This window comes from Battus philenor, unplaced genomic scaffold (genome assembly GCF_028537555.1).
Source record: "Battus philenor isolate CCGP_79_NKW_IND1 unplaced genomic scaffold, ilBatPhil1.0.hap1 SCAF_5, whole genome shotgun sequence".
Classification (NCBI taxonomy): domain Eukaryota; kingdom Metazoa; phylum Arthropoda; class Insecta; order Lepidoptera; family Papilionidae; genus Battus; species Battus philenor.
The window spans coordinates 5,517,105-5,529,230 of record NW_027181715.1 but is presented as its reverse complement, the minus strand read 5'-3'; the positions used below and the strand labels follow the sequence as shown (position 1 = coordinate 5,529,230).

Sequence of the window (12,126 nt, the reverse complement as noted above, 5' to 3'; positions counted from 1 at the left end):
TTAAAGACGAACTTTACTTCAGAAATATTTATTTTTCTTCTTCCTGTGGCGCTACAACCCTTTATGAGTCTTGGCCTCATCTGTGATCCTCTTCCATCTCGCCCTATCCTTCGCCGTTTTTTGCCAATATGTCTTCGCATCAGATACTCTTGAGATCTTCCTCTACACATTCCAGCCTTCCTGGATCTTTCTTGTTGCGAGGTCCACTTGGAGATGGTATTAACAGCCCTGGTGTGGTACATTCTTTCAGAGTTGTCTGCCCATCTAAGCCTATAGTCGTTTCATTATGTATCAAATTATTAAGCTCGCGATTCATCGTTAAATGGTACATACCGTTACCTTTTGGTGCCGATCCAAAAATTATTTTCAAGATTTTCCTCTCGAACATTGATAATTTTATTTCGTCTTTTTGTGTCGTCGTCCAGGTTTCACCTCCATAGGTTGTTACTGGACATATTATAGTTTTATAAATGGCTAGCTTATATTTGGCTTCGGAAATATTTATGGACCTGTATTAAGTCGATTTTAATAAATCTACTGATGAATATTGAGTATGCGCCATAGATGTAGTGGAGTTTATTCGGTGTCGTCATCAATCAATACAAAAATATTGATTATACCTATTTGGCTTTCTTTTTTGAATAAATAGCTACCATATTATTGAAACAACTCTCAGAAGAGATTGAATCGGTGCGTAAATTTCATTTCTTTATCTAAACCTGTAATACTTTTGACGCCAATCAATAGGGCATTAGCAGTGTAGTTCACCGCTACGCTGCGGAATTATGCAGTATACACTGCACCGCATATTTCGGCATTATGACGTCACACTATCATTATCAAGACGACTACTGTTAAATTCACACTGCTTCGAAGCGATCTGCATCCAGCCTTTTCATCTGGGTGGACGCCACTGTTGATGTACCACAAATACTAACGCCAGCGTTTATTTTATGTATATATGTTGATAGCTTATAGCTTTTAAAATTATTATACATTCATTCTAAAATAATTTTGTATTTATCTATTGTACTTCGTAATAAGCCTTATAAGAAGGCTCAGTCACGGAATAAGTGAGCTATGCACAGCTTCTCTAATATCAAATCAAAAATGAAGGGTACCGCAGAAGAACCAGGGTTACCAACTAGAAGAATTACTCGTCTGAAGTGGCAGTGGCACATCGCTCAGGCAATCAAGGGCCGTTAGAACCCAACGACTCTCGACTGATGCCAAGAGTCTGTAAACGCGGCGATAGTTTAGACCACGGGAAGTCGGTCTTTGCGGACAACGCAAGACCGGTTTTGTTACGATCCTTCGGGGATGTCTTACAGTGGTTATCTATTGTCATGTATGATGATGAAAGTACTTTGTACTTTCAAGACAATTTTACTCTAAGATTAATGATCTTACTAAATACATGTATCTGACGTCTTTTCAAATTGGTGTATTAACTTTTAATATAAAAAAAATTAATGCATTTATTGCGATCCATATCAGAAATGTCTGTACAAAATCACAGAAAATTGTCACCCTACGGAAAGGTTAGTTGTCCACGGGTGGACGATGCGCAATATGTGAATCACTGTCAGAAAGTCGCTCACGTCGTGTAACTTATAACCGAGATTGCGGTAATCAACCCCTTTATAAGTATAGGTGGACAAACGGAATGGAGGTAGAGGCCCGGACCACAAAGTAAGTCCGAATGTCGGGCACTGGCAATAGAACGTGGCAGTGAGGGCAAGGGGAAATCATTGCACTAACATTTTCAAGATATACGTTATGAAAATATTATGAAATTCACGGACGATAACACACAAACCAGTCACCACCTGCAACCATGTCGATTCCAGGTCGCATGGTAAAAAGTATGTTATATCCAAAGTATCTACAGGATGCTACGGGTGATAGCAAAGATGTACATAACAAAAAGGAAGCAGTACGTTTTATAAAACTCAACGCGCTTGTGTAATACTGCAGCCCGTCCACAATAAGGATAAATCAAATCGTAATTATTGAAAGTATGCTTACAACTGGTTACTGTGAAATAAATAAAATTACTAGATGACTTTTAGGTTTGTTACTATACTCTGTTACATATTCCATATTTTTTAATTTTTCTTCTCAAAAGCTATAATTCATTAAAATGTAAAACTTTATAGGTATTTATTTCTTAAAAGTACATAATGATTTCATCATTTAAGCAATGATTTAAATATACCTAGCATATTTTAATTGAAAAAAAGAAGTTTATTCACATAGACACAATATAATAACAAATTATTTAGTCATTGGTAGAATTGAACATTTCTTCGAGCATCATTTCTACACTTCGATCATTAGATGAAAGAATATTTGTGTTTATGGTTACATCCTGGTGGTCATTTTGATTAGTATCTTCTGAATTAATGGTATTAAACAAACATTCATCAGAATTTAGTTTATTTAAGGCATTATCAACCCTCTGCTCTTTACTTTCTTGTCTTGTTTCATCACTATGCATTGAGTTATTAACGTGTTTTATTTCACATTGCGTCTCGATGTCTTCCTGTGAATGTGAAATAACATCACAAATGTTCTTGCCATTTTGTAATCCATTTTCGTCAGTGGTATTTCTTTCTTTATCACTGACGTCATTTAAATCTTTTCCTTTAAATGAAGTTTTGATTTCTTTGGTGTTAAATCGTTCATCAGAATCTAAATTTTTATTACGGCTTTCTAATTTATTATTGCATGTGTCACTTATCGATATTATATCATCCTCATTTGCATCTTTTTCATCATAAGCGGCACTTAATTTGACTGCGTTATTTGTACAACCGTCATTATCAATAACACCAATGCACGTTTCACTTATTGACAAAACATCATCTTTAAGATTTATACATTCACTTTCATCATCATATTTAGTGTCATTTTCATTTAAGTTATCTTCATCTTCTGAAGAAGCTAGGAGAATTTTTTCATTATCAGTATCTTTTATTTCTTCATCAACAACATTGTGCACTGAATTATAAACAACACTTTCTTTATTAAGAGTGGTATTTTTCACTTGAATATTATCTTTTGAAATGTAATCTTTTCTCGATTCAAATTCGGAACTACTGGAATCCTCTAAGCTGATAACATTATAATTTCCATCCTCCTCAAATTCACTGTTTGAATTGAAAGTATCCGAGTCAACTATTTTAGCTTCATTATCCGACGAATCAGATGACATTTCACTTTCTGAATGTAGCTTTTGTAAAAGATTAAGTTCATCTCCATCAGAATCATCACTGATTAGACATATACTGTCATCATCATTATTTTTAGAATCGGTTTTACCAGCAGTTTTATTATCTCCATGAACAAATTTACTATCATTTGCACTGTCGGTGTGTTCTTCATCTATTGCAGTGACTTTGTCTTCCTCTTCAGAAATATCATCCGGAATTTCTACATAAGTTTGACCTTTGGAGTCCTCCGTTTGATCCTTATCTTTATTTTGTAGCTCCATGTTTATATCATTTTTATTTATTATCGTCTCTAAATGCCCAGAGTTAGTTATTTTTGAAATATCGTTTTTATCACGTCCAAACTCAATTTCATTAACTTTTCGTACTTCAACCAATCCTACATTCATACGAGCATCATCTTTATTTTTACATGACAGGGAATCCACCAAAGTGTCTTGTTTACTCTCGCTACTGGAATGCTCTGCTTTTTTAATTAACGATTTTTTTGATTTCTCTTCTAAAAGTCTACGTAAACGATCTTTTCTTTTTTGTCTACTGTCTAAAGAATTGCTATTATCGTTAATTTCTTCATCTTCACTTTCAATGGGCGATTCATCTGCCTCTTTATCGCCAATTTCAGTGGCTTCTAATCGTAATTGCCTTTGTTTGTCAGCATATCTGAAAACAAAATAATAGTTTAATTTTTCTTCTTGCATCTAACTCGAAGATAATTTTTCTGCATAGAAAAATTAATACTAGTTAGATATGAACGAGTTACAACAGTACACAGACTAACGATTTCCATCAGTGAAGCAACTGGCGGCAAGCTTAAGGGCTCTATTTAAAAGATCATAATTCAGACAAGATTTGAAATTCATCAAAGTACTTTGAAAACCGCCTACTTGCCTGACTTTTCAATCTAAGGAAACATATAAGTTGGCATAGGTAGCACCTGTAGAAAGTTATTAAGAAATCAAGGGATGAGATTGAAGGAATTGTGTATAGATGAAGGAAAATAGGATGAACAACTGATATGTTTAAAATACAATATTTAATTAAAAGTTGTAGATTTTCTAAAAAAAAGTACCTGTTTAGAAGTTCAACCATATTCGTGTCAGCCATTATCTTGTTCTCATTTAATTTCTTTTGCAGTGATTCATTGTTTTCAGCTGGGTCCACACTGTGAGCAATTTCTGAAGCATACCCTAATCGCCACTCATATTCCTGTCTACGTCTCTGAAGCTTTTTACCACAACTTATGAAAAGATTTTGTGCTGAAAAGATAAGATTTAACGGTTATTCACTTAAAATTATTAAACAGAACAGTTTGGTCACCAATAGCTGCATTAAATATCTTCAAACAAGATATATATATATAAATCACTCAGAAACACATTTCAATTAAATGTAATGTGATCACCAGTGGCTAGTTTCCACTGACCAATAACTTTCTACAGCACAAAATCTGTAACTTTTCACAATATCTTTTGTTTTTATAACAAACATTCCAATGCGCCCGCGCACTAGCCACAGAGTTTTACAGCAGTGCTCGGGAGAAGGATTCTGGCCTCGGTCGCGTTCACTAGCTAGGTGTGGTCTCATGCACCGACGCACACTCTTTGTGTCGGTTGCGTTCACCAGCTACGTGTCGTCACACGCGCCGAGGCCAATTAGGATTTACGTTATAAATTCACGTCTTGATCCTTTTCATTCTCTGGGCATCATTTAAATCACGTCACAGCCTTTATATCGCCTCGCACCATAAAGGGGTAAGTGTTGAACAAATATTATAAAGACATTAATATAAAGTAGCATTTAGCTACAAGTTACAGCTCAACATTTTGTCTGTGTCCATAGTTCCATCATTATGTATTCATTATTACTTTTCAATTTGTTTATATGTTTATCTCTCCTATTTTTGTTTTACATGCTTTACATTTTGTAACTCCGTTTTGACAGTAAACAATCACATCAACTGCTTTCGGTTTCTTTCCTTCCTTCGTCACAAGCCATCTCGGGGTTTACTGTCAGCGGAGCAAATTATACATATATTTATAGATGTATATCATAACTGTTACATTAATTCACAGGTGCGAGTTTTATACTAAAACTAACCTACAATTGAGGAGTACCGAGCTGCGGTGCAAAATCAGACCAGGCCTTCTGCCCACTACCCATTTTAATTAAACATATATATTTTTCTTCTGCTGCCGAGTTACTGTTTTCTTTCACCTATCAACACAGTTCTAATAACGGCACACCATAAGTGTTATAGGCGCGAATTTCGGTAGAAATATTCATTTTCAAAGCATGTGGAGGACAGTTCTAAATATATATTCATAATAATAACTATACAATTGAAATTACCTTCTTCCTTTATGTCATCCTCATCCCAACCAAGTCTGTCTTCTTCATTTGCTTCTCTAACACATTTAAGCACATCATGAAAATCGGGAAATGGGGGGAGAGTACTAAATGGTACTTTCTTGTTAATCAACTTCTCAAGTTTTCTTGCTGGCCCAGGTGGCTTACCGGGTCGAGGCTGTATTTGAATGCGAGGGTTTGATGGCATTTTTGTGTTCGACAATTGACAAAATTTTGCATGAACTCGTGTAAACCTTTCCTTATACCTGTTAACATATTTTATAATAAATATATTTCTGGTTACAGCAGATCTATTGTTTTCTTTTAAATCAAAACATTTTGAATGTAGTAAGTAATGTATAATTAATGACAACTACTACTATTTGTGCTCTAATTTATTTCTCAAGCACATAATGTATTTTATTTAATGCAATTAAAAATTGGCTGGTTGTCTTGTTGCCACGTCTATTACAACTGTATATTAAAAAAAATTAATCTTCATTTAATAATCCGAAGACAATAATCTTACTGTTAGTTTTTGAAAATAACTGTAAAACTTAAAAAGTAATAAATGGAATAAATGGCACATAATTTGTCATACAGTTAAAATATTTGAATATTTGAAAGGGCAGGGTACATCTCAAGTGGAGTGGTATTTTGGAAGCGTGCTATCAGTCGAGCGGACCTTTGTTTTTATAGCAGACATTCCAATGTGCTCGCGTTAGCCACAGGAGTGTAGATCCATTGCCCAGGAGAAAGACCCTGTCCTCGGTCGCGTTCACTAGCTATATGACATCTCACGCACCGACGAACACTGTTTGTGTCGGTTGCGTTCAGGACGTCTCACGTGCCGGGCTAATTCGAATTTATGTTATAAAGCCTTGTCTCGGTTCTTCAACTTCATTCTCGGAGCATTTTTAAATTCATGCCACGATCTTTATATCACCTGGCACCTCTATGGGGTAAGTGTTGAAAAAATATAATAAAAATCGTTAATATTAAGTAGCGTTCAGCTAGTTAATGCTCAACACATCGTCGTTTTTCAAATTCCATTATTTTGTATTCTTTATTATTTTTTTAATTGGTTTTTTATCTCTTCTCTATTTGTTTTACAATGCTTTAAATTTTGTAACTTTGTTCTGCCAGTAAACAATCACATCAACTGCTGTCGGATTTTCCCTTCCTTCCTCGCAAACCCATCATTTATTTATATATGTGCGTGCGGATGCTGACAACCACTATCAGGGAACACCGACCTGCAGTATAAAATCAGACTAGGGTTTCTGTCTCCTACCCTTTTAATTGAAATACATTTTTCTTCTGTTGCTGAGGTCGCTGTTTCTTTTTTACCTTACCAGACGCAGTGAGAATTGGTACAAGGTAAACTAACAACATTTCCTTAACTAATGATAAAGGAAGATAATCAGGTTCTACAATCTGTCTAAAGCAATATGGAGGCTTTAGAAAATATTATAAAACTGCTTGAATTTGATGATCTTTTGTATTGAAGAGACAAATTACAATTTAATTAGTGATTTAAAAAAATGTATAATTAATAGCTCACCAATCCATATCTGTCCACAAGTCTCTACTTTTTTGCAAAACTTAAAACTTTTCTGACCTTTGTGCATGTGTTAAAGGAAGCTTAAAATTTATTACCCACTTAATAATTGGGTGAATCTATAACAAGTATGCAACTACAACCTATTGCTAAATCTAGTTTCTCAGCATTCATTATATAGGTGCCAGGTCCATCGCTTTGTAGAGCTTGGGGCTGGAAGTGGTGATCACAGGGGCTGACAACCCATATAGAATGTTAAAGAAGACCTTTTTTTAATACATTGGCTTTCACCTTCAAATACCAGACTCCTGTCCCCATTTAACCAAATTTTAAATAATCATCGCAATGCTGCTTTGGAAACCCATTCGAAAAATGAGCTGAAGAATTAAGACCAGGTTAGGGAAATTTTTAGAGAATCTCACTGTTATACATCTCTTTTCTTTCTCCATCACACCATAAATTCATTATGAATTTGATCCTAGTTATTTCATTGATATTAGCTGTAATTGATGACCTTATAAAGGTTATATTTAAACACCAAAATTCATTAAAAATACCTTTCTGTCAATAAATATACTGAATCTCCTTCATCATCAAAGTCCACCTCCTGTTCTTGTAATATTTTAATAGCCCTATTAAGTTTTTTCATAGTTTTTTCTAGTTTACGAATTTGTCTCTGACGTTTATTATCACATTTGTTGTTAACACTTTTTTCTTCTTTGTCTGAAAGATTTCAACACAGATTTTATTAATGCGAAAAAGAAAATATTGAAAACTATTATGAATTACTTTAACCATACAGGTAAAAAATGTTTTATTTATTTTTGACCTGTAATGTTATACATGTTTGAAATCTGATACCTTATGTATTTTGCATTTTAGATTCGCATAATATGGGCACTATTTAATGATTTTATTTATTTCATAGAATAACAAAATAAGAACCTAAAAAAATTTTAAATTTTTTAAATTTAAATCTGATTTTTTTAAATTTTCGTAAAATAATTACAAGGGTTTGTAAGTAATTTAGTCATTTATTAGGACTAAAGGTTTTAAATCCACAATCTTGCCCCAATGATTCTTCCCTGTGTATAATTATCTTTAATAGCTTTTACATTGACAAGTTTGTTAATTTAATAATTAACCAAGTGATGTATTTCAATGTATTGAAGTCTTCTAGTAAATATAATAATGTTTATTTAAAGACTTCAAAATGTAATATACAACTTTTGATACAGTATTTAAACCTTTTCAGTCAAACAGTAAAATTATATTTTTATGTTAATGCTGGCAGAGCATATAGCAGTCCAAAGGCAAATAGCTTTATGATAATACTTGTATTTTCTTGAAAAACATTTTATTTAGCCTTCCCGAATGTTAATATTATTGAAGCATATATGTAACATTGAAAGGAGGCATTGGATTTTTTTCTTGCAAATGGGGAAGTACACCATTAAAGTTTAAAACCTATGATATAGACGACAATCTCATTGAGTAGATCCAAAATTTCCATTACACATCATAAAATAATATGAGTAAGTTAATAATGTAATGATGAGTATAATTGTCATTGGAAACAAATAAAAATAAAGAAAAGGACAACCTTTATAGACATTTTACAACTTTATGCCAAAATACTATAAGTTTTAATAAATAAAAATAATACTAAAAGAACTGCATGTTTAAATAAAAGGCAACATTTACCTTCTACATATTTTTTTTCATTTTCTACAGTGCAAGCTTTCACCATTTTCCTTCGCAAATTTAATTCATCAACAATGTCTTTCAGATATAAGTACATTTTAGAGGGATCTGCTTCTGTCATTGATGTTTTGGTAGATACCATATTAAGAAACTCATCAGATTCAACATATGACTTGGAGACTTGTCTATAATAATTTTTTACTCTTCTCTCCATAATCTTTTCCATGTCAGTTGTGTTATCTATTTGAAAACATAAATTTATATATTTCTGGAGAATTGGGTGGAATTCTTCATTATCTGTGCTATCTTCTGTACTTCTTTTATTACCTTGCATGAATTTATCATTAGTAATTAAATTATGTTTGCTTGCATTAACATGATTATCATTAGTAATAGCATTTTGATCAATTGATTGGCAATCTTTTTGGTTTTTGTATTCCTTTGATTTGTTTTTAATTCCATCTTCAATTTTAGTTTCTTCTTTTGAATTATCAGTTTGATTACCAGTATCTGTTTCCATGACAGATTTAGATAATTCACATTGTTCTTTTTCTGGATAACTTAACTGTTTTTTACTTTTTGGACTTCTACATTTAACGTTTTCATTTTTACTTTCATCTGTTTTAACTTCTTCTAAACATTTGACTGGACTGTCTTCTATTAATATAGAAGGGTCCTTATTTAAACTTAGTGTTTCTTTAAGTAAGCAAGGTTTTACTGGACTGTCTTCTATTGTAATTTCTATCATATTGTATGTTTTAGGTTCTGCATTGTTTTCTTTTTCTAGATTATTTCTACCAAATTGTTCTTCAGGCCTTAAATACCACTGTGGACTACCTGAAGCTACCGATGAAGGAGAATTTTCATCATCATCTAGTTCCACTGTAAGAATATTGTCAATACTTGTAGTAGTGTCTAATTTTCTTTTAGTAATAATAGATGATCGAGCTTTTTTACCTATAGCCATATTTATTTTTGAAGAATTTATTGTAGGCATACAACCACGAGTTCTTTTTATAGTGATGCTTGAAGGCAAGGCAATAACTTTTGATGGTTGCAGTTTTATCTCTTGTTTCATAGATTTAGATTCTGAAGTTGTTTTCTTAAATATATTTGGATTATGGGCTATAATATTAACCGGATTAATTGTTACTTTATTTGTAATTGGTTGGGGCTTGACATTCATTAATTTTCGGCACATCAATTTAGGTGTGCTTTTCTGTATACATCTTCCATTTGATTTGTTTTTATTAATATTAGCTGTAGTAGTATTATTATTGCTTATTCTCGTTACAGACGGCGTTTTTTCTAACACAGTATTAAGTTTACCTCCCGTATTAAATGTAGCATGCTTAATAGTTATGCCTTGTAATTTGTTCGGAATATGTACCATCGCGTTGGATAACGTTTTTCTCTGAAAGTATAATTAAATGATACCGAAAGAAAGCTTATGGTATTTATAAATCATTTGTCGCAAAAAAATGTTAATATAAAATTAAGTAAACCTGGTTAAATCTTACTTTTTTGGGCACCGGTGGTATAGTTTCATCGTCAGAAGAACCTAACTCAATTACATCTTGATTTTCCATTGTAAGTACCTCTTTTACTTTAACAGCATTTACTTCTAAACCTCACATTATTCACGGTTATTTACATGTAGCGTATATTATAAAACAAACAATATCTGATCGGAAATAAAAATTGTAAATCTAGAGATACAGATTAAAGCATAGTTTAATAAGAAAAATACCAATTGTTACACAGACTACAAATTTAATAATTTTTGAGAAATAATATTACCTCGAAAAATATATTGCGATGTTATAATTTAGTAGCATCTAACATATATAATATGTGCACATAAAAATTATTAAAAATTAATGTTAGTTTTATTTCAAGTTTTTATGTCCATGTTATTTTAGAAAATATAATACATAATTTTTAAAGCAGAATTAAGCTTCAAATTTTATTTTACTTTACTTCTTTCTTTTTTTATTTGTTTTACATAATTCTAAAAATATTTTAATTTACACTTTATATTTACAGTTTCTTTATTAAAAAAATATTAAGTTCAATTAAATTTTCAAAAAATTTATTTCATAGTAAGTATTACGCCACCAATATTTCTTGTTAATTGTTTACCTGAAATTTCTCAACAAGAAAACAGTTGCTACAAAGTGGATTTTAGATGAAGTTTTAAAAACTTAAATAAAAAATAATAACAATACTCATGACCGCATTTATTGAGCTTTATAAAGCAACATTTTACATTATCAGACTTAGATTATGAAATACAAAATGGACTGAATAGCGCTCACCGAAGCACTAAGACGTAAATTTTCTAACCATGTGTATTACTAGTAATCTCTCTGAGCGTCATTGGCAAGCTTATAGTTGTTTAATGAGTCATGAAGAGAGCTAAGCTCGGAATTCCTCTACAGAATCGTACCATAAATAAGATATGTATATGAACAAAACTAAATATATTTGTATGATACCCGGCTGGCTAACAAGTTGCAGTGGCAATGGACAGGCCAAAAAGCGTGCAGAATAGACGGCCGCTGGGGCCTTTAATCTCTGGAGTGGAGACCACAGGCCGACAATGACATCGCCGTGTTAATGTTATTGGAAGACCAAATCCAGGAGGAGGCCTACGTCAAGCAGTGGTTAAAGTAATGATCATAATTAAAGAAACGATTTTCCTAGAAAATAAGTGTGATAAGAACAATTTGGAATAATTGGATGAATAATTACGGAATAAATACATATTGCATTTTTTTTCACTAAGATTTTGTTTCTTTTCCATTTCATTTATTGCATGATATTCTTACGATTGCATCGCAATATATCTATAATAATGTGTTGTTTCTTAGCAAAAACATCCAAAAATATTTTAAAAAACAATAATTACAAGCATAGGAGGAATAAAAATGAGCAGTCGTTTTCGTCTCCAAAAATTTAATAAATCGTTTATGCCACAAGGCAATTATTTATTGTCGTGGAGTCATTTTAAAACTTAATATATATTAAAAGAGCTATTTTTTAATGAACTGTTAAGTTTCACGCCGGCTTTTCTCCGCAGAATTGCTTTCCGGAGTAGTGGTAACTTTCTGTAGGGCTAACAATGCGGAATTTTTGGCGATTCGAAAGTCCTCGTGACATCCTCTTCGAATATAGACTATTTTGTTTTTGTGTTTATATATATATATATATATATATATATATATATATATATATATACATATATATATATATATATATATATATATATAAGTTTAACTA

The 12,126-nt window shown here is 32.2% G+C and overlaps 1 protein-coding gene across 1 annotated transcript; it reads right to left on the bottom strand.

Annotated features, from left to right (window-relative positions):
- Positions 1 to 2,281: 2,281 nt before the first annotated feature.
- LOC137929846 (myb-like protein X) lies at positions 2,282 to 10,526 on the bottom strand. The gene is made up of 7 exons (XM_068772963.1): positions 10,365 to 10,526; positions 9,802 to 10,258; positions 8,845 to 9,726; positions 7,698 to 7,863; positions 5,583 to 5,845; positions 4,303 to 4,489; positions 2,282 to 3,893 (listed from the first exon to the last, which is right to left on the bottom strand). The coding sequence occupies exons 1-7, from the start codon at positions 10,431 to 10,433 to the stop codon at positions 2,282 to 2,284; spliced, it is 3,636 nt and encodes a 1,211-aa protein (XP_068629064.1). The 5' UTR covers positions 10,434 to 10,526.
- Positions 10,527 to 12,126: the final 1,600 nt, after the last annotated feature.

Coding starts and splice junctions, on each gene's coding strand:
- LOC137929846 (XM_068772963.1), bottom strand. CDS start 10,433: ATGGAAAATCAAGATGTAATTGAGTTAGGTTCTTCTGACGATGAAACT. Junction 9,727..9,801: donor AAAAATAAATATGGCTATAG/GTAAAAAAGCTC, acceptor ATATTCTTACAG/TGGAACTAGATGATGATGAA. Junction 4,490..5,582: donor GGATGACATAAAGGAAGAAG/GTAATTTCAATT, acceptor TTATCTTTTCAG/CACAAAATCTTTTCATAAGT.